The 27,880-nt window shown below is 45.8% G+C and overlaps 1 protein-coding gene across 1 annotated transcript in view; it reads right to left on the bottom strand.

The window, feature by feature from the left end:
* LOC134347359 (uncharacterized) overlaps positions 1-26,650 on the bottom strand; it is an 80,611-nt gene extending 53,961 nt beyond the window's left edge. Inside the window, exons 1-4 of the mRNA XM_063049751.1 lie at positions 26,371-26,650; positions 19,064-19,453; positions 7,533-7,619; positions 6,678-6,717 (exon numbers count right to left, since the gene is read on the bottom strand). Of these exons, the coding sequence (XP_062905821.1) occupies positions 6,678-6,717; positions 7,533-7,619; positions 19,064-19,453; positions 26,371-26,650 (797 nt within the window). The remainder of the gene's footprint in view (positions 1-6,677; positions 6,718-7,532; positions 7,620-19,063; positions 19,454-26,370) is intronic.
* Positions 26,651-27,880: the final 1,230 nt, after the last annotated feature.

The raw sequence follows: 27,880 nt of genomic DNA, 5'->3' as shown, positions 1-27,880 counted from the left end.
ATGGTTTTCTATATTTCATGGCTATCTGGAAAAGAAAAATCTCAGAATTGCATTCTGCATACATACTTTGATAATAAGATTAACTTTTGAACCGTTAAAGTTTAGATAAGTATACAGATGGGAGGGGTAGAGGGGTATGGAGGGCTATGGTCCAGGTGCAGGTTGACGGGACTTGGCAGAATAACAGTTTGGCATGGACTAGATGGGCCAAAGGGCCTGTTTCTCTGTGTTGTGCTCTGTGAATTTATGACAGACCAAGGCAGGACCTCAGAATTAGGATCAATTTCACTGACATATGTTGTGAAATTTGTTGTTTTGTGGCAGCAGTGAAGTGCAATACATTAAAAATCTACAAATTACAAAAAGAAAGATATTTAAAAATAAATATTGTAAAAACAAAGCAAAAGTAGTGAGGTAGTGTTCACGGGTTCGGAGACCGTTCAGAAATCTGATGGTGGAGGGGAAGAAGCTGTTGCTGAAACATCGAGTGTGAGTCTTCAGGCTCCTGTGCCTCCTCCCTGACGGTAGCAATGAGAAGAGGGCACGTCCTGGGTGATGGGTCCTTCATGATGGAGAGCTAACATAGTAAGCTCCACCGAGATGCAACACAGAGCGTCATAGGAAGTCATTCCTGCCTGTGGCCATCAAACTTTACAACTCCTCCCTTGGAGGGGCAGACACCCTGAGCCAATAGGCCGGTCCTGGAATTATTTCATAATTTACTGACATAATTTACATATTACTATTTAACTATTTATGGTTCTATTACTATTTATTATTTATGGTGCAACCGTAACGAAAACCAATTTCCCCCGGGATCAATATAGTATGACTATGACTATGACTATGACTAAATGGTAACGCTCAGGAATCAAGAACCTATCAATCTTTGCTTTAAATCTACCCAATAGTTTGCCGTCCATAGCAGTCTGTGGCAATGAATTCCACAGATTAACCACCCTCTGGCTGAAGAAATTCTTCCTCATCTCGATTCTAAATGGACGACTTTGGATTCTGAGGCTGTGCCTCCTGGTCCTAAACTCCCCACTACAGGAAACATTCTCTCCACATCCACTCTGTTGAGGCCTTTCAATATGTGACAGGTTTCAATAGATCCACCCAACACTTTGAAATCTGCCTTTGTCTGGTGTGACGGGAAGAGAGACTGAGGGGTCCAGGTACATTGCTCCCCGAAAGTGGAGACACAGGCAGACAGGGTAGTGAAGACGTTACTTGGCACGTTTGACTCCATCGGTCCCATCACAGAGTACATTGTACATCAGCCATACCAGACTGCATTTGGAGTACTGTGTACAGATCTCATCACCCTGGATAGGAGGGACGTCAGTGAAAGAATGCAAAAATGTGGATGGTACTGGGACTGGTTACAAGGGGAGAATGGACGGGCTGGATCTATTGTACCTGAACGTCAGAGACTGAGGGGGACTTCACAGAGAAAAGATCTTTCCCCAGGGTAGGGGGCTTTAAAACTGGAAGGTATACAGTACTGGTGGAAAAGCTTAGACACTTATATAGCCAGGGTCCCTAAGACCTTTGCACAGTACTGTAGTAATTTTATGTATTGCACCATACTGCTGCCATTAAAAAAACAAATTTCATGACATTCTGTATGTGAGTGTTGATAAACCTGATTCTGATCTGGGTCTCTATTGTAGACTGAGAGTGGGAAGGGGGCAGGGAGAGGGGAATCATGGTTGGGAAAAAGGGAAAGGGAGAGGGGAGGGAGTGGGAAGCAGCAGAGAGACATCCTGTAATGATCAATAAACCAATTGTTTGGAATCAAATGATCTTGCCTGGTGTCTCAGGTCTAGGTGTGTCTTCACCCGTGCCACCCTCCACCCAGGCACTCCTTCTCTGCCACCCCCCGCCCCGGCACTCCTTCTCTGTCACCCTCCACCCCAGGCACTCCTTCTCTGCCACCCTCCGCCCCTGGCACTCCTTCTCTGCCACCCCGCCCCGGCACTCCTCTCTGCCATCCTCCATCCCTGGCACTCCTCTCTGCCCCCCCTGCCCCTGGCATTCCTTCTCTGACACCCCCCACCCCTGGCACTCCTTCTCTGCCCCCCCCACCCCTGGCACTCCTTCTCTGCCACCCTCCACCCCTGGCACTCCTTCTCTGCCACCCCGCACCTGGCACTCCTTCTCTGCCACCTGTCCCACACCTGGCACTCCTTCTCTGCTACCCTCCACCCAGGCACTCCTTCTCTGCCACCCTCCACCCAGGCACTCCTTCTCTGCCCCCCCACCCCTGGCACTCCTTCTCTGCCACCCTCCACCCAGGCACTCCTTCTCTGCCACCCTCCACCCCTGGCACTCCTTCTCTGCCCCCCCCCGGCCCTGGCACTCCTCTCTGCCACCTGTTGTTTTCCACACAGAGGGTGGTGGGTGTGTGGAACGAGTTGCAGAGGGACCTACAGTTACATCATTTCAGAGGTATTTGGAAGGCACATTGATAACAAGGGTTAAGGGGGCAGGCATGCAGTTGGGCTGAAGGGCCTGTGTCCCGGCTGTATAACTGTGTCAGAAATGTGATAAACTGCAGTCACCTTCCCCCCACACCAGGCAAAGGCAGATTTCAAAGTGTTGGGTGGATCTATTGAAACCTGTCACATATTGAAAGGCCTCAACAGAGTGGATGTGGAGAGAATGTTTCCTGTAGTGGGGAGTTTAGGACCAGGAGGCACAGCCTCAGAATCCAAAAAAGTCCATTTAGAATCGAGATGAGGAAGAATTTCTTTAGCCAGAGGGTGGTTAATCTGTGGAATTCATTGCCACAGACTGCTGTGGAGGACAAACTATTGGGTAGATTTAAAGCAGAGATTGATAGGTTCCTGATTAGTCAGGGCATCAAAGGTTACAGGTAGAAGGCAGGAGACTGGGGTTGAGAGGTATAGTAAATCAACCATGATGGAATGGCAGAGCAGACTCGATGGGCTGAATGGCCTAATTCTGCTCCTATGGTTTTTGGTAATTATCAGTGAATTGATAAACCCCTGTGCAGACATGGAAATATCAAAAACAACTCGTCCACATGACACTCTCCATTTCTGGGAAGTCAGGGCATTTCAGCCCTGGAAAATTCTGATCTCCGTGAGTGGTTCCCTCAGGGCTGGGGACAGCAACTGGTCTGATAGGACCGTAAGAAACTGCACAGTGTTGTGGACACATCACAGAAACCAGTCACCCCTCCCTGAACTCTATCTGCACTTCCCTCTGTGTCAGTAAAGCAGCCAATGTAATCAACGACCCCCCCACACCCACCCCGGGCACTCTCCCTTCTCCCCTCTCCCACTGGGCAGAAGATACAACAGCCTGAAAGCACGTCCCACCAGACTCAATGACAGCTTCTACCCGCTGTCACCGGATTTCTATACAGATCACTTGTACAATGAGAATCAACTGCAGATCCCCCAGCCGATCTCGTCATCACCTTACAGCTCACTGTCAGCCTGCACTGCACGTTCCCTGTAGCTGTAACACTTTTTTCTGCATTCTGTCATTGTTTTCCCCTGTACCACCTCAATGTGTGTGGTTCCAAGGTTGTCAAGCCAAGGGGTGGTAGTGGGGACAAGCTCCCACTATCTAAAAGTGCTCCTTACGGCATGCACCTCAAATAGCCTCTGACAACCAAGTCCAACTCCTGGCCTTCTCGTGTGGCTTAGCCTCTAAGCCTGGCTGAACTGTTTCCATTGACAGGAGAAGGGGCGAAGGTGGGTCCTGGCACCTTAAAACCAGTGCTTCGGGTAGATGGAGCTCGTCAGCCTGGGAAGGCAGTCCATTTCAAACCTCCACTGCCTTGCGGCCATACCCACTCATGGGAAAGGCTTCGGGAGTAAACCCTCAGGACAAATCCGGAACTGGAGTCCCTAAGGCAGTCCAATGTTGTCTTCAACCTTGCCCTGACAACTCCTGCGATGACACCGGTGCCAAGCTGTATCGGCCCTTGCCCTTCCTTTGGACAACATCGGTGTCCTGGAGAGGGGAGACTTGCAGCATGGGCAACTGCTGGTCTTCCATGCAACCTTGCCCAGGCCTGCACCCTGGAGAATCCAGGCGCAGATCCATGGTCTCGCGAGACTAATGGATGCCACCACCTCAATGTGTACATACGCTGTGTTGGTATGGCAACTACCTGCTTCAAAAGGGCAACAATCACACCAGTGCCCAGGAGCAGGGAGATCTGCCTTAACGACTATCGTCCAGTCGCACTCACATCTGTGGTGATGAAATGCTTTGAGAGGTTGGTTATGGTTATAATTAACTCCTGCCTCAGCAAGGCCCTGGACCCATCGCAAATTGCCTGTCGCCACAACAGGTCTACAGCCGCTGTGATCTCATTGGCTCTCCACACGGCCTTGGATCACCTGGACAATACTAATACTTTGCAACACACACAAAATGCTGGAGGAACTCGACAGGCCAGGCAGTTTCTCTGGAGAAGAGGACAGTCAATGTTTCGGGCTGACACCCTCCAGCATTTTATGTGTGTTGCTTGGATTTCCAGCATCTGCAGATTTTCTCTTGTTAATGCTAATACTTACACCAGGATGCTGTTTATTGGCTACAGCTCAGTGTTTAACACAATCATTCCTACAGTTCTAATCAACAAGGTCCAAATCCTGGGCCTCTGTACCTCGCTCTGCAACTGCATCCTTGACTTCCTTACTGGAAGACCACAATCTGTGTGGATTGGAAATAACATCTCCTCCTCATTGATGATCAACACTGGTGCATCTCAGGGGTGTGTGCTTAGCCCACTGCTCTGCTCCCTACACCCATGACTGTGTGGCTAGGCACAGCTCAAATGTCATCGATCAATTTGCCGATGACACAAATATAGTTGGAAGAATTTCAGGAGGTGACGAGGGGGCGTACAGGAGTGATTTAGATCAGCTTGTTGAGTGGTGTTGCAGCAACAACCTTGTACTCAATGCCAGTGAAACCAAAGAGCTGACTGTGAACTTCAGAACGGGAACACGTGCCAGTCCTCTTGGGGATAGAAGTGAAAAGGGTGAGCAATTTCAAATTCCTGGGTGTCAACATCTCTGAGAGTCTATCGTGGCCCCGACATATCAATACTGTTACAAAGACGACAATACAGTGGGGCTACGACACGAGGAAATCTGCAGATGCTGGAAATTCAAGCAACACACACAAAAAATGCTGGTGAACGCAGCAGGCCAGGCAGCATCTATAGGAACAGGTACAGTCGACGTTTCGGGCCGGGGCCGTTCGTCAGGACGAACTGAAAGAAGAGATAGTAAGAGATTTGAGAGTGGGAGGGGGAAGGAGAGGGGGAGGGGCTATATTTCACTGGAGTTTGAGGAGATTTAGTATGTCACCAAAGACTCCAGCAAATTTGTACAGATGTAACATGGAAAGCATTCTGACTGTCTCCATCTCCATCTGGTATGGGGGAAATTCCAGACAACTCTAGACAGTGCAGGAATTGAACTCTGAACTCCGACACCCCGAGCTACTGCACAGGATTGAAAAGCTGCAGAAAGCTGTGAACTCAATCAGCTCCATCATGGGCACTGGCCTCCCCCAGCACCCAGGACATCCTCAAGGAGCGATGTCTCAAAAGGCAGCATCCATCGTTAAGGACCCCCATTACCCAGGACACGCCCTCTTCTCATTGCTACCATCAGGGAGGAGATACAGGAGCCTGAAGACACACACTCAACGAGTCAGGAACAGCTTCTTACCCCCTGCCATCGGATTTGTGAATGGACAACGAACCCATGAACACTAACTCACTACCTTTTTTTGCACAACTTTAAAAAATTTAACTATTGTATATATATAACAACTGCAATGCAATGAAATGTTCTGCACAGACAATAAAACAACTTCAGTGGAAAAAGCCTGCTTGAACTTACTCTATCTGTACCCCTCGTAATTTTATATAACTCTATCAAATCTCCTCTCAGTCTTCTATGTTCCCAATAACTCAGGTCCTCCAGACCCGGCAACGTGCTTGTAACTTTTCTCTGTACTCTTTCAACCTTATTTACATTTTTGTGTAGTTTGGTGACCAAAACTGCAGACAATACTCCAAATTACGCCTCACTGATGTCTTAAACAACTTCAACATAACATCCATCTCCTTTACTCAATACATTGATTTATGAAGGCCAACGTGCCAAAAGCTTTCTTTACATCCGTATCTACCTGTGACGCCACTTTCAATGAATTATGGACCTGTATTCTCAGATCCCTTTGTTCTACCACACTCCTCACTGCCGTACCATTCACCGTGTAAGACGGACACTGGTTGGTCCACCCAAAGTGCAACACCTCACACTTGTCTACATTCAGTTCCATCTGCCATTTTTCAACCCATTTCTCCAGTTGGTCCAGATCCCTCTGCAAGCCATGATAGTCTTTCTCACTGTCCACTACAACCCCAGTCTTGGTGTCATCTGCAAATTTGCTGATCCAGTTAATCACATTATCATCCAGATGATTGATATAGGTGACAAACAACAAAGGACCCAGCACCGACCCCTGCGGGACTCCACTAGTCACAGGCCTCCAGTGACTAATCAGATCTCTGAACAAAGTCAGCACGCTGTGCTTGACCTGTGGGTGACAGACCTCCCATTCAACCCAGCCTGGTCTCTAATCCTTGTCTTCGTATCGATTGACCTTACCTTTTAGTACCTCTGATGCGACCCATCAGCCAGAGGTGAACTAAAGAAATAAAAAGACGATAATTATTATATTTAAAAACTGAAATCCGTGTTGTGTACCAAGAAGTGCAGAGTAAGAAAGGTTCGTAAACCAAAGGAACTCTGCCCCCTCCCACCACTGAATCCCCTCTTACAGCCCACGGACTCTCTCCCCCATCACTGACTCCCCCCACCCACTGAATCCCCTCTTACAGCCCACAGACTCTCTCCCCCATCACCGACTGAATCCCCTCCCACAGCCCACAGGCACTCTCCCCCATCACCGACTGACTCCCCTCCCACAGCCCACGGACTCTCTCCCCCATCACCGACTGAATCCCCTCCCACATCCCACAGACACTCTCCCATCACCGACTCCCCCGACCCACTGAAACCCCACTCACATCCCACAGACACTCTCCCCATCACTGACTCCCCCCACCCACTGAATCCCCTCCCACATCCCACAGACACTCTCCTTCATCACCAGTTCCCCCCACCCACTGAATCCCCACTCACATCCCACAGACACTCTCCCCTGTCACTGAGTCCCCCACCCACTGAATCCCCTCCCACAGCCAACACACTCTCCCATCACAAACTACCCACTGAATCCCTTCCCACATCCCGCAGACACTCCCCCATCACTGACTCCCCCCATCCACTCAATCCCCTCCCGCATCCCACACTCTCCCCACCCACAGCCCACACACTCCCCCCATCACTGACTCCCCCCACCCACTGAATCCCTCACATAGCCCACCGACTCTCTCCCCCAGCCACTCTCCTTCATAGAGAGAGACAGTCATCTTCACTTGTCACCAGTTCTCCGCTCACCTTTCTTCTTCCAGGAGGCTGCAAGGACACAGACCAGGAACAGGGGAACCAGAACGAGCAGCACATAAATGTGAGAGTTGGAGTTTGCTGTGAGACAGAGAGCAGCTTTAACACCAGACCTCAGTACAGTGCTTCCATTGTCATTGCACCCTGGCGTTTTCTCCCGACCGATACTCGAGTTGTAGAGACAGACTGTACAGCCAGACAGACCCTTCGGTCCGGTGGTCCATACTGACCAAGGTCATCATCCAAGGTCCAGTTTGCAAGCCTTTGGCCCATAACCCTCCAAATCTTTCCTCTTTCATACTATTTATTCATTTAATTTTGTAACTTGTAGTAATTTTTATTTCCTACACTACACTGCTGCAACAAAACAACAAATTTCACAAAATAGTTAAGTGATAATTAACTTGCTTGTGATTCTATCCATGTACCTATCCCACTGTCTTTGAAAATAGGTGTCATCCGTCATGAAGGACCCCCTCCACCCAGGACATGCCATCTTCTTATTGCTAATATCAGGGAGGAGGCACAGGAGCCTGAAGACTCACACTCAATGTTTTGGGAACAGCTTCTTCCCCTCCACCATCAGATTTATGAATGGTCCATGAACTCATATATAACCATATAACAATTACAGCACGGGAACAGGCCATCTCGGCCCTTCTAGTCTGCGTCAAACGCTTACTCTAACCTAGTCCCACTGACCTGCATTCAGCCCATAACCCTCCATTCCTTTTCCGTCCATATAGCTATCCAATTTTACTTTAAATGACAATATCGAACCTGGCTCTACCACTTCGACTGGAAGCTCGTTCCACACAGCTACCACTCTGTGAGTAAAGAAGTTCCCTCTAAACTTTTGCCCCTTAACTCTCAACTCATGTCCTCTTGTCTGAATCTCCCCTAATCTCAATGGAAAAAGCCTATCCACAGCAACTCTATCTGTCCCCTTCATAATTTTAAATACCTCTATCAAGTCCCCCCTCAACCTTCTACGTTCCAAAGAATAAAGACTCAACTTGTTCAACCTTTCATTGTAACTTAGGGGCTGAAACCCAGGGAACATTCTAGTAAATCTTCTGTGTACTCTCTCTATTTTGTTGACATCTTTCCTATAATCTGGTGACCAGAACTGTACACAATACTCCAACTTTGGCCTTACCAATGCCTTGTACAATTTTGACATTACATCCCAACTCCTATACTCAATGCTCTGATTTATAAAGGCCAGGATACCAAAAGCATTCTTCACCACCCTATCCACATGGGCTTCCACCTTCAGGAAACTATGCACCATTATTCCCAGATCCCTCAGTTATACTGCATTCTTCAATGCCCTACCATTTACCATGTATGTCCTATTTTGATAAGCCCTACCAAAATGTAGCACCTCACACTTACCAGCATTAAACTCCATCTGCCATCTTTCAGCCCACTCTTCTAACTGGCCTAAATCTCTCTGCAAGCTTTGACAACCTACTTCATTATCCACAACTCCACCTATCTTAGTATCATCTGCATACATACTCATCCAATTTACCACCCCATCATCCAGATCATTAATATATATGACAAACAACATTGGACCCAGTACAGATCCCTGAGGCACACCACTAGTCACCGGCCTCCAATCTGACAAACAGTTTCCACCACCACTCCCTGGTGTCTGCCATCCAACCACTGCTGAATCCATTTTACTACTTCAATATTAATGCCTAATGATTGAACCTTCCTAAATAACCTTCCGTGTGGAACCTTGTCAAAGGCCTTACTGAAGTCCATATAGACAACATCCACCGCTTTACCCTCGTCAACTTTCCTAGTAACCTCTTCAAAAAATTCAATAAGATTTGTCAAACATAACCTTCCACGCACAGATCCATGTTGACTGTTCCTAATCAGACCCTGTCTATCCAGATAATTATGTATACCATTTCTAAGAATACTATCCATTAATTTACCCACCATTGACGTCAAACTTACAGGCTGATAATTGCTAGGTTTACTCTTAGAACCCTTTTTAAACAATGGAACCACATGAGCATTACGCCAATCCTCCGGCACCATCCCCGTTTCTAATGACATTTGAAATATTTCTGTCAGAGCCCCTGCTATTTCTACACTAATTTCCCTCAAGGTCCTAGGGAATATCTTGTCAGGACCCGGAGATTTATCCACCTTTATATTCCTTAAAAGCGCCAGTACTTCCTCTTTAATCATATTAGTTTCCATAACTTCTCTACCTGTTTCCCTTACCTTACACAATTCGATATCCTTCTCCTTAGTGAATACCGAAGAAAAGAAATTGTTCAAAATCTCCCCCATCTCTTTTGGTTCCACACAAAGCTGTCCACTCTGATTCTCTAAGGGACCAATTTTATCCCTCACTATCCTTTTGTTACTAATATAACTGTAGAAACTCTTTGGATTTATTTTTACCCTATTTGCCAAAGCAACCTCGTATCTTCTTTTATCTTTTCTAATTTCTTTCTTAAGATTCTTTTTATATTCTTTATATTCCTCGAGCATCCCATTTACTCCTTGCTGCCGATATTTATTGTAGATACCTCTCTTTTTCCGAACCAAGTTTCCAATATCTCTTGAAAACCATGGCTCTCTCAAACTTTTAACCTTTCCTTTCAACCTATCAGGAACATAAAGATTCTGTACCCTCAAAATTTCACCTTTAAATGACCTCGATTTCTCTACTACATCCTTCCCATAAAACAAATTGTCCCAATCCACTCCTTCTAAATCCTTTTGCATCTCTTTAAAGTTAGCCTTTCTCCAATCAAAAATCTCGACCCTGGGTCCAGACCTATCCTTCTCAATAATTACATTGAAACTAATAGCATTGTGATCATTGGACCCGAAGTGCTCCCCAATACATACCTCCGTCACCTTCCCTGTCCCATTCCCTAACAGAAGATCCAATACTGTCTCTTCTCTAGTTGGTACCTCTGTGTATTGCTGCAAAAAAATATCCTGCACACATTTGACAAACTCCAAACTATCCAGCCCTTTTACAGTATGGGCTTCCCAGTCTATGTGTGGAAAATTAAAATCTCCCACAATCACAACCTTGTGCTTACTACAAATATCTGATATCTCCTTACAAATTTGCTCCTCCATTTCTCGCTCCCCATTAGGTGGTCTATAATAAACCCCTATAAGTGTCACAACACCTTACCCATTCCTCAAATTCACCCAAGTAGCCTCCCTAGACGAGCCCTCTAATCTATCCTGCCAGAGCACCGCTGTAATATTTTCTCTGACAAGCAATGCAACACCTCCCCCTCTTGTCCCTCTGATTCTATCACACCTGAAGCAATGAAATCCAGGAATATTTAGTTGCCAATCGCACCCCTCCTGCAACCACATTACACTAATAGCCACAACATCATACTTCCAGGTGTCAATCCATGCTCTAAGCTCATCCACCTTTCTTACAATGCTCCTAGCATTAAAATAGATGCATTTAAGAAATTTTCCACCTCTTACTCTGTTTATCATGAACACTGAACTCATCAACACGGCCTCATCATTTTGCTCTCTTTTTGCACTTGTTATTTATTTCTAGATATTTCTTATTGTAACTAACTTATTGTGATTTTTTAAATGTATTGCACTCTACTTGGCCACAGAACAGCATTCGTTTCAGGGGGACTAGAATATAAAAGCAAGGATGTAACGGTGAGGCTTCATAAAGCACTGGTGAGGCTTCACTTGGAGTATTGTGAGCAGTTTTGGTCCCTTATCTGAAAAAGGATGTGCTGACATTGGAGAGGGTTCAAAGGAGGTTCCCAAGGATAACTCCGAGGTTATCATATAAAACCATAAGATATAGGAGCAGAATTAGGCCCATTGACCCACTGAATCTGCTCTGTCATTTCATCAAGCCTGATCCAACTTTTCTCCCAGCCCCAGTCTCCTGCCTTCTCCCTGTACCCCTTCATGTCCTGACCAATCAAGAACCTATCAACCTCTGCCTTAGATATACATACAGATTTAGCCTTCACAGCTGCCTATGGCAAAGAATTCCACAGATTCACCACTTCTGGCGAAAGAAATTCCTCCTCATTTCTGTTCTAAAAGTACGCATCTCGATTCTGAGGCTGTGTCCTCTGGTCTTAGACCCTCCCACCATAGGAAACATCCTTTCCACATCTACTCTATCGAGGCCTTTCACCATTCGATAGGTTTCAATGAGGCCACCCCTCATCCTTCTGAATTCTAGTGAATACATCTTTGCTTTTATATTCTTCTCCTCTTGAAATGAATGCTAGCATTGCATTTCCCTTCCTCACCACAGACTCAACCTGCAAATTAACCCTTAGAGAATCCTGCACAAGGACTCCCAAGTCCCTTTGTCTCAGTTTTTTGTATTTTCTCTCCATTTAGAAATAGTCAATCCATTCATTTCTTCTACCACAGTGCATGACCATACACTTCCCGACACTATTCCATCTGTTATTTCTTTGCCCATTCTCCTCATGTGCCCAAGTCCTTCTGTAGCCTTTCTACTTGCTCAAAACTACCTGCTCCTCATATCTTGATATTGTTTGCAAACTTTGCAACGAAGCCATCAATTTCATCGTCCAAGTCACTGACATATAACGTAAAAAGAATTAGTCCCAACACAGACCCCTGTGGAACACCACTAGTCACCAGCTGCCCACCAGAAAAGGCTCCCCTTATTCCCACTCTTTGCCTCCTGCCAATCAGCCCCTGCTTTATCCAAACTAGTATCTTTCCTGGAATACCATGGGCTCATAGCTTGTAAAGCAGACTCATGTGCGGCACCTTGTCAAAGGCCTTCTGAAAATCCAAGTACACAACATTCACCAATTCTCCTTTGTCTATCCTGCTTGTTATTTCTTCAAAGAATTCCAACAGATTTGTCAGGCAAGATTTTCCCTTGAGGAAACCATGCTGATTACAGCCTATTTTATTGCCTCCAAGTACCCTGAGACCACATCCTTGATAATCAGCTCCAACATCTTCCCAACCACTGACTAACTCACCTATAGTTCCCTTTCTTTTGTCTCTCTCCCTTCTTGAAGAGTGGAGTGACATTTGCAATTTTCCTGTCATTTGGAACCTTTGCAGAATCCAGTGAATCTTGAAAGATGATTACTAGTGCCTCCCCAATCTCTTCACCCACCACTTTCAGAACTCTGGTGTGTACACCATCAGGTCCAGGTGACTTATCTACCTTCAGACCTTTCAGTTTCCCAAGAACCTTCTCTCTAGTTATGATAACTTCACACACTTGACCCCTGACACCTGGAACTTCCACAATACTGCTAATGTCTTCCACAGTGAAGACTGATGCAAAATACTAACTCAGTTCATCCGCCATTTCACTGTCCCTCTTTACCACCTCTTCAGCATCGTTTTCCAGTGGTCCAGTATCACCTCTCACCTCTCTTTTACACCATGTATCTGAAGAAACTTTTGGTATATTCTTTAATATTATTTGCTAGCTTACTTTCATATTCCTTCTTTACCAATGACGTTTTAAATTGCCCATTGACTTTTAAAAGCTTTCCAATCCTCTAACTTCCCACTCATTTTCGCTCCATTATATGCCCTCTTTTTGGCTTTTATGTTGGCTTGACTTCTCTTGTTAGCCACGGTTGTGTCATCTTGTCTTTGGAATACTTCTTCCTCTTTGGGATGTATATAGAAACATAGAAACATAGAAAATAGGTGCAGGAGTAGGCCATTTGGCCCTTCGAGCCTGCACCACCATTCAGTATGATCATGGCTGATCAGCCAACTCAGAACCCTGCACCAGCCTTCCCTCCATACCCCCTGATCCCCGTAGCCACAAGGGCCATATCTAACTCCCTCCTAAATATAGCCAATGAACTGGCCTCAACTGTTTCCTGTGGCAGAGAATTCCACAGATTCATCACTCTCTGTGTGAAGAAGTTTTTCCTAATCTCGATCCTAAAAGGCTTCCCCTTTATCCTCAAACTGTGACCCTCATTCTGGACTTCCCCAACATCGGGAACAATCTTCCCACATCTAGCCTGTCCAATCCCTTTAGGATCTTATACATTTCAATCAGATCCCCCCTCAATCTTCTAAATTCCAACGAGTACAAGCCTAGTCGATCCAGTCTTTCATCATATGAAAGTCCTGCCATCCCAGGAATCAATCTGGTGAACCTTCTTTGTATTCCCTCTATGGCAAGGATGTCTTTCCTCAGATTAGGGGACCAAAACTGCACACATAATACTCCACAATATATCCTGTGTCTTCTGAATTGCTTCCAGAAATTCCACCCATTGTTGTTCTGCCAGCATCTCTGTCAGAGTTCGTTTCCAATCAATTCCGGCCAACTCTTCTCTCATGCCTCTGTAATTCCCTTTACTCCACTGTAATACTGATACATCTGACTTTCACATCTCCTTCTCAAATTTCAGAATGAATTAGATCATATTATGATCACTTTCCCTCAGGGTTTTTTTTTTACCTTAAACTCTCTAATCAATTCTGGTCCATTACACAACACCCAATCCAGAACAGCTGATCCCCTAGTGGACTCAGACACAAACTGCTCTAAAAAGCCATCTCATAGGACTCTAAAATTTCCCCTTCCTGTAATCCAGCACCAACCTGATTTTCCCAATATGCCTGCATATTGAAATCCCCCATGATTATTGTAAAATTGCTCCCTGGCATGCATTTTCTATCTCCCATTGTAATTAATAGGCCACATCTTTACTACTGTTTGGGGGTCTGTATACAACTCCCAACAGCGTCCTTCTATCCTTGCAGTTCCTTAGCTCTATCCACAATGATTCAACAACTTCCGACCCGAGAGCATCTGTTACTCATGATTTGGTTTCTTTTTTTACCAACAGAGCAACGCCACTCCCTCTGCCTCCCTGCCTATCCTTTCGATGCAATGTGTATCCTTGGACATTAAGCTCCCAGCTATAATTTTTCAGCCATGATTCCATGATGCCTACAATATCATACCTGCTAATCTGTAACTGTGTTGCAAGTTCATCTACCTTATTCCGTATACTGTGCATATTCAGACACAACACCTCCAGTCCTTTACGATTTTGTCACACCATGCTCAATTTTTTGGTTCCTAACTTTGTCTGAGGTTTTATGAACATCTGCCTCCACAACCTCCCCACTAACTGCTCTAGCTCTCTGGTTCCCATCCCCCTGCAACTCTAGATTAAACCCCACCGTGCAGCACCTGCGTGTCGGACCGCACAACCCGATTTACAGCAGCGGTGCGCAAGTGGAACAGGTCAAGAGCTTTAAGTTCTTCGAGGTCAATATCACAAATGACCTGATTTGGTCCAACCAAGCAGAGTCCACTGCCAAGAAGGCCCACCAGCGCCTTTACTTCCTGAGAAAGCTAAAGAGATTTGACCTGTCCCCTAAAACCCTCACTAATTTTTATAGATGCACTGTAGAAAGCACTCTTCTAGGGTGTCCGTTCCCATAACTAACAAATCCCCTATCACCACAGCGTGCCTCTTCTCCCCACTTCAGAATGCTGAGATATCCCTGACCCTGGCACCCGGGAGGCAACGTACCATCCGGGAATCTCATTCTCACTACAGAACCTCCTGTCCGTTTCCATAAGTAACGACTCCCCTATCACCACAGTGTGCCTCTACTCCCCACTTCCCTTCTGAGTCACAGAGGCAAAACTCAATGCCAGAGACCCGACTGCTGTGACTTTCCTCTGTTAGGTTATCCCTCTGTACCTCCCACCCCGCAGAGAGTATCCAAAGTGATGTACCTGTTGTTGAGGGGGTGGCCACAGGGGTACTCTGCACTGGCTCCTTAACCCCTTTCCCTTCCTGACTGTCACCCAGTTTCCTGTGTCCTGCACCTTGGGTGTAACTACCTCTCTATACATCCTCTCCATCCCCCGCTCATCCTCCCGGATGATCCAGGATTCATCCAGTTCCAGCTCCACTTCCTTTACCCAGATTGTTAGAAGCTGCGGCTGGATGCACTTCTCGCAGTTGTGGTCGTCAGCGACACTGGAGGTCTCCCTGGCTTCCCACATCCCACAAGAGGAGCATTCCACTATCCTACCAAGCATCTCCATTGTCTTCAGCAGATATAAAGAAGAGATGGAAAACCTGAGCTTTTCTTTCCTTTGCTTTCTCTGAGTGAAGCCTCTCCTCATGGAAGCTTCAAAGAGCTAAAGCCTCGAGATCACCACTCTGACTCTGTCCACTCAGACGACTGCCTCTGTGACGATGGCCACTGCTCGTTCCCTGCCTTCCTTTAATTTGCTCCAACTAATCAATCCCAAACGCCAAATGGTCACTGGTCAAAGCTCTTTTTCACCACCGTGACCCATTGCTGCCTTTTACCCTTGGGCAGTGGAGCTGATTGAAGTCCCCCCCTCTCAAAACTTCTGATATGAGGAGAGTTTGAGGGCTCTGGGCCTGTACTCACTGCAATTCAGAAGAATGATGGGGATCTCATTGAAACCTATTGAATGTTGAAAGATCTTGATAGAGTGGTTGAGGGGAGGACATTTCCTATGGTGAGGAGTCGAAGACCAGAGAACACAGCCTCTGAATAGAGGCATGCCCTTTTCAAATGGAAATGAGGAGGATCTCCTTCAGCCAGAGAGTGACGAATCTGTAGAATTCGTTGCCACATGTGGCTGCAGAGGCCAGTTCATTGGGTATATTTACTGATAGATTCTTGACTGGTCAGGGCGTGAAGTGATACGGGGAGGAGGAGGGAGACTGGGGCTGAGAGGGGAATGGATTGGCCATGTTGAAATAGCAGAGAAGACTCGATGGGCTGACTGGCTTAATTCTGCTCCCATGTCTCATGGGCACTAGCCTACCCAACATCCGAGACATCTTCGAAAGGAGACGCCTCAACAAGGAGGTATCCATCACTAAGGACACCCATAACCCAGGACGTGCCCAGAGAAGACACACACTCAATGTTTCAGGAAGAGCTTCTTCCTTTCTGCCTTACCGGTTTTTCACCTGGCACCTACCAGCCTTCCCCTTCCCACCCTCCCCCCACATTCTTTATAGGGCCTCTGCCCCTTCCCTCTACAGTCCTGACGAAGGGTTCCGGCCTGAAACGTCGACTCATTGTTTCCACGGATACTGCCCGACTTGCTGAGTTCCTCCAGCGTGTTGTGAGTCTTCCTTTCTGCCGTCAGATTTCTGAATGGACAATCAGAGAAGTGAGGACCAACTCCCTTTTTTTCCTTTTATTTCTTTTTGTGCAACTTACTTAATTTAAATTTATACATGTAATTTATAATTATCTAATATTTAATTTTAAATTACACATGGACGTTCCCAGGGCAGAAATGGCTAACCCAAGGGGGCATAATTTTAAGGTGATTGGAGGAAAGTATGGGGGGGGTGTAAGAGGTAAGTTTTTCTACACAAAGAGTGGTGGGTGCTGGGGTTGATGGTAGTGGTAGATTCATTAGGGACATTTAAGAGACTCTTACATAGATGGATGATAGAAAATGGAGGGTTTTGAAGGGAGCGAAGGGTTAGACTGATCTTGGAGTAAGTTACAGATGGGCTGAATGGCCTGTACTGTGCTGTATGTTCCATGCTTAACACATAGAGGAGAAAAAAATTGCAGGTCAAGAGATTCGACAACTCTTCAGCAAGCACGAGAGGTGAACTGGTCGTCGATTCATTCCTGTCACAAGTAGCTGGGGAACTGAAAAACTTTGTTGTCCGAGCAGATCATTTCATCACATCAGTACACTGAGGCAGTACAGGGGAAAACAACAGCAGAGTGCAGAATAAAGTGTGACAGTTACTGAGAAAGTGCAGTGCGGGCAGGCAGTGAGGAGCAGGGCCATGACGAAGTGGGGTGCCACGGTAGCACAGCCGTTAGCGTGACACTATTACAGTTCGGGGTGTCGGAGTTCAGAGTTCAATTCCTGCACCGCCTTGTACGTTCTCCCTGTGATCGCGTGGGTTTCCTCCGGGTGCTCCAGTTTCCTCCACGGTCTAAGGATGTACTGGCTCGTAGGATGTACCAGCTGATGGGAGGGGGTCTTTGATTTTGCAGCCTGTTTCACAGAGGCAGGGAGAAGTGTAGACAGAATCCACGGAGGGGAGGCTGGCTTCTGTCTTGATCAATGTCACAGGTTGAGCCCTGTCATCGTGTCCTATCTGCCTCCTCCCCCTGATGTTCTGCAGAATCAAAATTCTGAGACTGATGGGATTATTGGACTGTAGTTTATTTTGCTCTCCTTCAGTTTCTGTTTTCTTTCTTGTTGCCGATTGGTGGGTTGGGGTTCTAGGGGAACCATATATTATTTTTTGTGTGGGGGAGAGAGTTGGGAGGGTGTTTGAGGTTTGTGAGTTTCTTTCTTTCTAATTTTCGTGTAGGAGGGGGGTTTACGTCTTTTCTTTTAATGAATCCCATGGTTTTTCTGTACATCATGGCTATCTGGAGAAGATGAATATAAGAACTGTATTCTGCATGAATACTTTGACAATAAAATGAACCTTTCAACCTTTTTCCATAGATGCTGCCTGACCTGCTGAGTTCCTCCAGCATTTTGTGTATGTTGCTCTGTATCTCCAGCATCTGCAGATTTTCTCCTGTTTATGACCATGGTTGTTCTTGGCAAATTTCTCTACAGAAGTGGTTTGCCATCGCCTTCTTCTGAGCAGTGTCTTTACAAGACGGGTGACCCCAGCCATTATCAGTACTCTTCAGAGACTCTCTGCCTGGTGTCACATCACCAGGACTGGTGATACGCACCGGCTGCTCACACGACCGTCCACCACCTGCTCTCAGGGCTTCACGTGACCCTGATCGGGGGCTAAGCAGGGGCTACACCTCGCCAAAGGGTAACGTGAAGGCTAGCAGAGGGAAGGAGTGTCTTACACCTCCTTTGGTAAAGACGTATTTTCACCCTGCCATCCTACAATACATTGCAATACATATTAATAAAAATCTGTAAACTGCAATAAGAAATATCTATCAAATAATTTTAAATTAGATAAGTTGCACAGAAAGAGAGAACAAAAAGTGAGAAAAAAGGAGACAAAGTTGATGGTCCTCACTTTCTGATTGTCCATTCAGAAACCTGACAGCAGAAAGGAAGAAGCTCTTCCTGAAATGTTGAGTGTGTGTCTTCTCTGGGAAGCTTCCTGATCCTCCGTTAGAACTCCACTCATTCCTCCCAGGCTCAGGCAAGGCCCTGCCGGGGGGCCCGTTGAAGGTCTGGGGCCACCCTGTGTGAAGGACCGTCTGAGATGGAGATGTGGTGGGGAAACGGAACTCATCACCAGCCGAGACTGGGAGTGGCCGACATAACACTCAGTCCCGGAGTCTGGACACATAATACAATGGGTTCTTTTCCAGATCTGATCTACAGTCAGATCTCACTCGGAGACAGACGATAAACCCAGGGTGGGGGTGGATTAGAGAAAGGATAATGGTAGCAGGCTTCACTTCTCCCCCCCCGCCCCCACTCCCAAGATCCTCCCCATACCCTGCAGAATGTGTCAATGGTTTCTTACCTGGTCTGACCTGCAGCTGGATCTCACTCTGGAACACATGGATAAATGGGGGTTTGACGTGGTCTCTGTAGGATGAATAATTATGGCTCTTTTTCCTGAAGGCAGCCAGACACAGGTAGCTGTGACTGTCATTCATACTCAGCTGCTTTATCCTGATGAAAGCGTTTCCCCGCTCTGGGTCCCGGACGAGCTCGTACCGAGTCACTCCGTTTTCCGCTGCCCACGATCCATTTTCATAACGCCTGAATGTGACGATGTGTCGGTAGGGATCCTTCCTCATCCACGTCACCGTGTGTGCGGTGAGGCTCTGCGGAGACCGTGTGAACTCACAGGGTAACGTGGCCGAAGCTCCCTCGGTTCCAGTCATCACAGAGACACTCTCGCCGGGAGCTGAGGGAAGGACAGGTGCCAGAATAAATCAGTTAACCACCACCAAACATGTTTAACCACTGACAAAATTTCCAGTCTACAAAATAATAAAAACTCCCCTCAGCACCCTCCCAAATGAAAACACCCCCACATGTGTCTGACTAATTGCAAACCATTCCAACAAGAGAAACTCTTTCGAACATAAAACAGTCCGATCGGGCAGGAGGTAGAGAAGCCTAAATCTCACACCACCACGTTCAGGAACAGCTAATTCCCTTCAACCATTCAGTTGTTGAACCAATTGACACCAACACTAATCAGGAGAGTGTAACACCAAACAGTCGAGTGTTACAACACTAATCAGTACAGTGTAACAACACCAACCAGTACAGTATAACAACAATCAGTGCAGTGTAATAACACTAATCACTACAGTGTAACAACACTAATCATACAGTGTAACAACACTAATCAGTACTGTTACAACACGAATCAGTACATTCTAACAACACTAGTCACAACGATGTAACAACACTAGTCTGTGCAGTGTATGAAGGTTGTAAGTTATTAAGTCAATTCAATTCAATATAATTCAGTGAAATAATACTAGTCACTAAAGGCAACAAAACAAATCACTACAGTGTAACACTAGTAATCAGCACAGCATCACAGCAATAATCAGAACAGTGTAACAACACTAATCACTACAGTGTAACAACACTAGCCAGTACAGTGTAGCAACACTAATCACTACAGTGTAACAACACTAGTCAGTACAGTGTAGCAACACTAATCACTACAGTGTAACAACACTAACAACAGGAATTCTGCAGATGCTGGAAATTCAAGCGACACACATCAAAGTTGCTGGTGAACGCAGCAGGCCAGGCAGCATCTCTAGGAAGAGGTACAGTCGACGTTTCAGGCTGAGACCTTTCGTCAGTCGAAGACGAAGGGTCTCGGCCTGAAACATCGACTGTACCTCTTCCTAGAGATGCTGCCTGGCCTGCTGCGTTCACCAGCATCTTTGAAGTGTAACAACACTAATCAGCAGAGTGAAAGTCCTGTCCCGAGCCTTTGTGGCTCATCAGGCAGGTGCTTATGCCGGTTTCTGTGCCATGAAGTGACTGAGAGTATGAGACTCCCCCCCCCCACCGCCACGGATAGGACGGCAGTCTATCACAAGGTTAACCCCAGCGTTTTTGCCCATACCCATTTTTCAGCTGGGTAGACTGGAGCATTGTGTGGTTAAGTGCCTTGCTCAAGGACACACGCTGAATCAGTAGAGTATCACGGCAATAATCGGAATAGTGTAACAACACTAATCACTGCAGTTTAAAAACACTGGTCAGTACTGTGTAACTAGTCAGTACACTGTTACACCAAAAATCACAACAGTGTAACAAAATGAATCCCAACAGTGTAACTACACTAATGGTGACAGTGTAATAACACTAAGCAGTACAGTGTAACAAGAATAATCAGTACAGAATTAAAACACCAGTCAGATCAGTGCAACAACTAGTCCGGAGAGGTAACAACATTAAGCAGTACTGTGTAACAGAACTAATCACTAGAATGTAACAACACAAAATACAGTGTAACAACACTAGTAAGTACAGTGTAACAGCACTAATCACTGGAATGTAACAACACAAAATACAGTGTAACAACACTAGTAAGTACAGTGTAACAGCACTAATCACTACAGGTAACAACATTAATCAGTACAGGTAACAACATAAATCACTACAGAGTAACAACACTAATCACTACAGTGTAACAACACTAATCACTACAGGTAACAACATTAATCAGTACAGGTAACAACATAAATCACTACAGAGTAACAACACTAATCACTACAGTGTAACAACACTAGTCACTACAGGTAACAACATTAATCAGTACAGGTAATAACATAAATTGCTACAGAGTAACAACACTAATCAGTGCAGTGTAACAGCATTAATCACAAGAATGCAACAACACTATTCAATACAGTGTAACAACACTAGTCAGTAAAGAGTAACAACACTATTCAGTACAGTATAAAACACTAGTCAGTTCAGTACAACTAAGAATTACCATGTAACATCACATATCAATACAGTGTAACAACACTGAACCATACATTGTAACACTAGTCACTGCAGTGTATCAATGCTAGTCAGTACACTGTAACAACACAAATCATTACAGTGTAACAACATAAATAACTGCAGTGTAACAACACTAATCAGTACAGTGTAACAACACAAGAGTAAAGTACAACACTAATCACTACTCATGTAAAACATGAGTCTTTGCAGAGTAACACTAGAAACGAGTGTAACAACACTAATCAGTACAGTGTAACAACACTAGTCATTATGTGTAGCAACACTTTTCCGCACAGTGTAATAACACTAGTCAGTACAGTGTAATGACACCAGTTACGACAGTGTAACAAACTAATCAGTACAGTGTAACAACACTACACAGTAGACTGTAACAACACTAATCAATACAGTGTAACAACACTAATCAGTACAGTGTAACACTAGAGGCAACAGTGTAACAGCGCTAATCACTGGAGTGTAACAAACCTTTCAGTAGAGTGTAACAACCCTGATCACTACAGTGTAACAATACTACTCAGTACAGTGTGATAACACAGTTCACTACAATGTAACGATCCCAAACACCAAATGGTCACTGTTCAAAGCTCTTTTTCACCACCGTGACCCATTGCTGCCTTTTATCCTTGGGCAGTGGACCTGATTGAAGTCCCCTCCTCTCAAAACTTCTGATATGAGGAGAGTTTGAGGGCTCTGGGCCTGTACTCACTGAAATTCAGAAGAATGATGGGGATCTGATTGAAACCAATTGAATGCTGAAAGACCTTGATAGAATGAATGTGAAGAGTATTCCTATGGTGGGGAGTCTTAACCCAGAGAACACAGCCTCAGAATACAGGGTGCATTGTCGTTAGCAAATTTAATTAGCAGATTGGAGCTGTGGCTGTCGACACAGTCATGGGTATACAGAGAGCAAAGGTGGGGGCTTAGTACACAGCCTTGAGGGGCACCTGTGTTGAGGGTCAGAGGGACAGAGGTGAGGGAGCCCACTCTTACCACCAGCCAGCGATCTGACAGAAAGCAGCATAAAATCCAGGACCAACGGGCTCCGGGACAGCTTCTTCCACCAGGCCATCAGAATGCTTAATTCATGTTGACACTACTGTGTTTCTATGTTATACTGACTATCCTGCTGTACACAATACATTATAAATTACTATAATTGCACATTTGAAGAGATGTAACATAAAGTTTTTTACTCCCCATACATTTAAAAGATGTGAGAAATCAAGTCAGTTCAATTTTAGAATGGAGATGAGGAGGAATTTCTTCAGCCAGAGAGTGAAGAATCTGTAGAATTTGTTGCCACGTGTGGCTGTGGAGGCCAGTTCATTGGGTATATTGAAGGCGGAGGTTGATAGACTCTTCACTGGTCAGGGTGTGAAGTGATATGGGGAGGAGGCAGGAGATTGGGGCTGAGAGGGAAATGGATCGGCCATGTTGAAATAGCAGAGAAGACTCAATGGGCTGAATGGCCTAATTCTGCTCCCATGCCTCATGGTCTTATGGGCACTAGCCTACCTAACATCCAAGACATCTTCAAAAGGAGATGCTTCAACAAGGAGGCGTCCATCACTGAGGACCCCCATAACCCAGGACGTGCCCTCTTCTCATTGCTACCATCAGGCTGGTGGTACAGGAGCCTGAAGTCACACACTCGATGTTTCAGAAACAGCTTCTTCCCCTCCGCTATCAGATTTCTGAATAGACATTCAACCCATGAACGCTACCTCACGACCTTTTTTCTCCTTTTGCACGAATTATTTAATTTAACTTTTTATATAATTGGGCATTGTAAATTGTTCATTGTTAATTGGTCATTGTGAATTGTGGTGGGTTCAATCGGTGGGTTTCTGGGTGGTGGGACTCATTGAGCCGGAAGGGTCTGTTCCGTGCGGTGTCTCTAAATTAATAAACAAATAAACAATGAGGTCAAGAGTGCATCGTATCGTACTCGGGGACCACTCAGTCGTTATAACTGCAGGATAAAAGCTGTCCTTCAGCCTGGTGCTCCGTGCATCCAGGCTGTTGTATCTTCTGCCCAATGGGAGAGGGCAGAAGAGAGGATGACCAGGGTGGATGGGAGGGGGCTTTGATTTTGCAGCCTGTTTCACAGAGGCAGGGAGAAGTGTAGACAGAATCCACAGAGGGGAGGCTGGCTTCTGTCTTGATCAATGTCACAGTTTGAGTCCTGTCATCGTGTCCTGTCTGCCTCCTCCCCCTGACGTTCTGCAGAATCACAATGGGGATTCGGATAATTTCACTGGCTTGTGTTTTGTGTAGCAGTACATTGCAATCATCATCATCAGTGTGTGCTGTGTTGTGTGATGTGGGCAATCACAGTCTCTGAACCATGACTAACACACACAAAATGCTGGAGGAACTCAGCAGGCCAGGCAGCATCTCTGGAGAAGAGTAAACAGCTGGCGTTTCAGGCTGACTCCTTCATCAGGACTCATTTTCATTTATAAATCTTTTTTTATTAATTATTATTGAAGATCAACAAAAAAAAATACACTAATCAAGTCAACGTGTCAATGTGTACAATGAGAAATTAAATGATCAAATAACTGATTAACAAAGCTAAACAATAATAATAAGAAAAAATAAAATGTTAAAACTAATTTTTTGGAAAAAAGAAAGGAGCGAAAAAGAACCCTTAAGAACTAAAACAAAATGAAACCCCTACTAACAAAAAAAACCTCCAAAAAAACCCATTGGGAGCACAACCACGGAGCTATACGCCATACAAACTTCCATAAAAGATAAAACATCAATCCGCCAACTCAACTCCATTTATACAAGAATCAGAAGGGAACCATCTTAATTAACTCAAATCAAATGACAGTAGTGGGCAAAAGAACCCCACCTTTTCTCAAAGTCAAATCAAAGATCAAAAGTTCGACTTCTGATTTTTTCCAAACTAAGACATAACATCACCTGAGGGAACCATTATATCAAAGTGGGAGCAGAGGCATCTTTCCATTTCAATAAAATAGCCCTTCTGGCCAATAATGTAACAAATGTAATTACATGTTGGTCTGATATAGAAATACCAGGAATAAATTGAGGGATTATACCGAACAAAAGTGTCAATTTATGAGGTAGTTTATTTTGCTCTCCTTCAGTTTCTGTTTTCTTTCTTGTTGTCGATTGGCGGGTTGGGGTTCTAGGGGATGATGTATTGTTTTTTGTGTGAGGGAAGGAGTTGGGAGGGTGTTTGAGGTTTGCGAGCTTTTTACTTTTTTACTTTTACTTTTCATGTGGGAGGGGTGTTGACGTCTTCTTTCATAATGAATCCCATGTGTTTTCTGTATATCATGGCTATCTGGAGAAGTTGAATATCAGAGTTGCATTCTGCGTGCATACTTTGACAATAAAATGAACCTTTCAATCTTTTTCCATAGATGCTGCCCGACCTGCTGAGTTCCTCCAGCATTTCGTGTGTGTTCCTCTGGATCTCCAGCATCTGCAGATTTTCTCCTGTTTATGACCATGGTTGTTCTTGACAAACTTCTCTACAGAAGTGGTTTGCCATTGCCTTCTTCTGAGCAGTATCCTTACAAGACGGGTGACCCCAGCCATTATCAATACTCTTCAGAGATTGTCTGCCTGGTATCACATCACCAGGACTGGTGATCTGCACCGGCTGCTCACACGACCATCCACCACCTGCTCTCAGGGCTTCACGTGACCCTGATCGGGGGCTAAGCAGGGGCGACACCTCGCCAAAGGGTAAAGTGAAGGCTAGCGGAGGGAAGGAGTGTCTTACACCTCCTTTGGTAAAGATATATCTTTACCCTGCCACCCTGTTATACATTGCAATACATATTTATAAAAAAACCGTAAATTACAGTAAGAAATATATATCCACATGTATAATTTTAAATTAAATAAGTAGCACAAAAAGAGAGAAAAAAAGGAGAAAAAGTGAGCTGGTCCTCCATTTTCTGACTGTCCATTCAGAAACCTGACGGCAGAAAGGAAGAAGCTCTTCCTGAAACATTGGGTGTGTGTCTTCTCTGGGAAGCTTCCTGATCCTCCGTTAGAATCCACTCATTCCTCCCAGGCTCAGGCAAGGCCCCGACCGGGGGCCCGTTGAAGGTCTGGGGGCCACCCTGTGTGAAGGACCGTCTGAGATGGAGATGTGGTGGGGAAACGGAACTCATCACCAGCCGAGGCTGGGAGTGGCCAACATAACACTCAGTCCCAGAGTCTGGACACATAATACAACGGGTGCTGGAGATCCCGACCCATCCCTGAACACTGCAGAAGATGCCGAGACGGTGTGGGAGAGAGCAAAGGCCTCCGTGGACGTGCTGGAGTCCGTAGTGGGTGGGGGACAGGCCCCTCCCATTGGTGATGCCTTCCTCTGTTGCTCAGTGCTGCCCTCCAGTGTTCACTTAGTGAGAGACAAGCTGGACCAGGACAATATCCAATCTGCCATCAAGCTACAAGCCAGAACACTCAGGAACTTGGGCTATATTATGTGTTTTTGTGACTGTATGCTTTTCTGCTATCGTAACGATGTGTACTGTGTGCTGTTGCTACTCTGCTTTACACCTTGTCCCTGGAGAAACAGTGTTTGGTTGTGCTGTATGCATGTGTGGCTGATTGACAATTAAACTTGAATTTGAATGTGGCGACAGGTTCTTTTCCAGGTCTGATCTACAGTCAGATCTCACTCGGGCACAGACAATAAACCTGGGGTTGGGGTTGATTAGAGAAAGGATAATGGTAGCAGGCTTCACTTCTCCCCCCGCCCCCGCACTCCCAAATCCTCCCCATACCCTGCAGAATGGGTCAATGATTTCTTACCTGGTCTGACCTGCAGCTGGATCTCACTCTGGAACACATGGATAAATGGGGGTTTGACGTGGTCTCCATAGGATGAATAATCATGGTTCATTTTCCTGAACTCAGCCAGACACAGGTAGCTGTGACTGTCCTCCACACTCAGCTGCTTTATCCTGATCGAGGCGTTTCCTCGCTCTGAGTCCCGGACGAGCTCGTACCGAGTCACTCCGTTTTCCGCTGCCCACGATCCATGTTCATAACGCATGAATGTGACGATGTGTCGGTAGGGATCCTTCCTCATCCACGTCACCCTGTGTGCGGTGAGGCTCTGCGGAGGCCGTGTGAACTCACAGGGTAACGTGGCCCCGCCAAACCGGGTAATTAGTTTGTGTGGATGCTGTGTGATGTACCTCACCCCACCCAAATAACAGACAATACACCAGATACAATTAAATGATTTACAGTTTATAGATATTACTGGAACTATATAATTAACAGAGAATAAAATATAAAAGGAAAATAAAAGGCGCCACACTTATCAAAGTTCAATCTCTTCGTGCACAAACAGTTGGAGCTCAGGACCCTTCTTCTTCACCCTGCCCCTCAGACCACCTCGAAAGACTGCCTGGGACCAACAACGGTGGTCGACCAGATGCTCCACATGAGTCCGTCTCCATCTCCTCCCCTTGCCGAATGCCCCGCTTGGGGTCCAACCCCGTTAGCAGACTCACAGCACCTGGTCCATCCTCTGTCTCTTTCTCTCGCCATTTTCCCCAAAACCCCGCGCATACAATATCTTACAGACACACCAAAAGCATAACAACTATCCCTATTGGTTTATAACATCTTCTTAACAGTAACGTGATCCAAACACACTGCTAGCGGGAGGACTTTCTCAGCAGTTAACATAACAAAGAATCCATTTTAATTAGATTACACAGTGACGTAAAAAAAAACCCTTACAATCTCCCCCCACCAAATAAAGTCATGTCCTCATGACTTCTAAGTAACTCGCCAACCAGTCCTACAGACACAGAAACCCATCCAGATACACACAGTGACATTGCTCCCCAAACAGTGGACCTTCCTCCCGTCCACGGGCGCTACATAGGCCAACCTATCTGAGAGCTTCCTAATCCTCTGAGTCCTCCGTACCCCCTCACCTAAACCCTAAAGGCTCAGACACTACTAGGGATACCTTGGGCCTACTTGCCAACTCCCCTCTCACTCAGGCCACCATTACAACTCAGAGCCCCCTGTCCTGCGTTCGGGGCCCCGCTTCTTTTCCTTCCTGGTCCTGCCATAACTCAGACTGCCCACAGCTAGCCCTCCCCACTACACCTGACTCAGTGGGAGAAGGGCCAAGGGTCTCTTCCTCAATGACGGGGAAGTTAGTGAAAGGCAGCATGTACCACATGTCAAGCACATCATCCTTCGAATCCGTATTCTTCCTCATTCCCTCGCTCGGTAGCTGCTGTTTGAGTTTCTCCAAACTGAAACATTTAGCCGGGGCTACCCCTTCAACCTCCTG

The sequence above is a fragment of the Mobula hypostoma genome, chromosome 5 (assembly GCF_963921235.1).
Source record: "Mobula hypostoma chromosome 5, sMobHyp1.1, whole genome shotgun sequence".
NCBI lineage: Eukaryota > Metazoa > Chordata > Chondrichthyes > Myliobatiformes > Myliobatidae > Mobula > Mobula hypostoma.
Note: the sequence above shows the minus strand (reverse complement) of the source record. Positions and strands in the feature narration are given on the sequence as shown.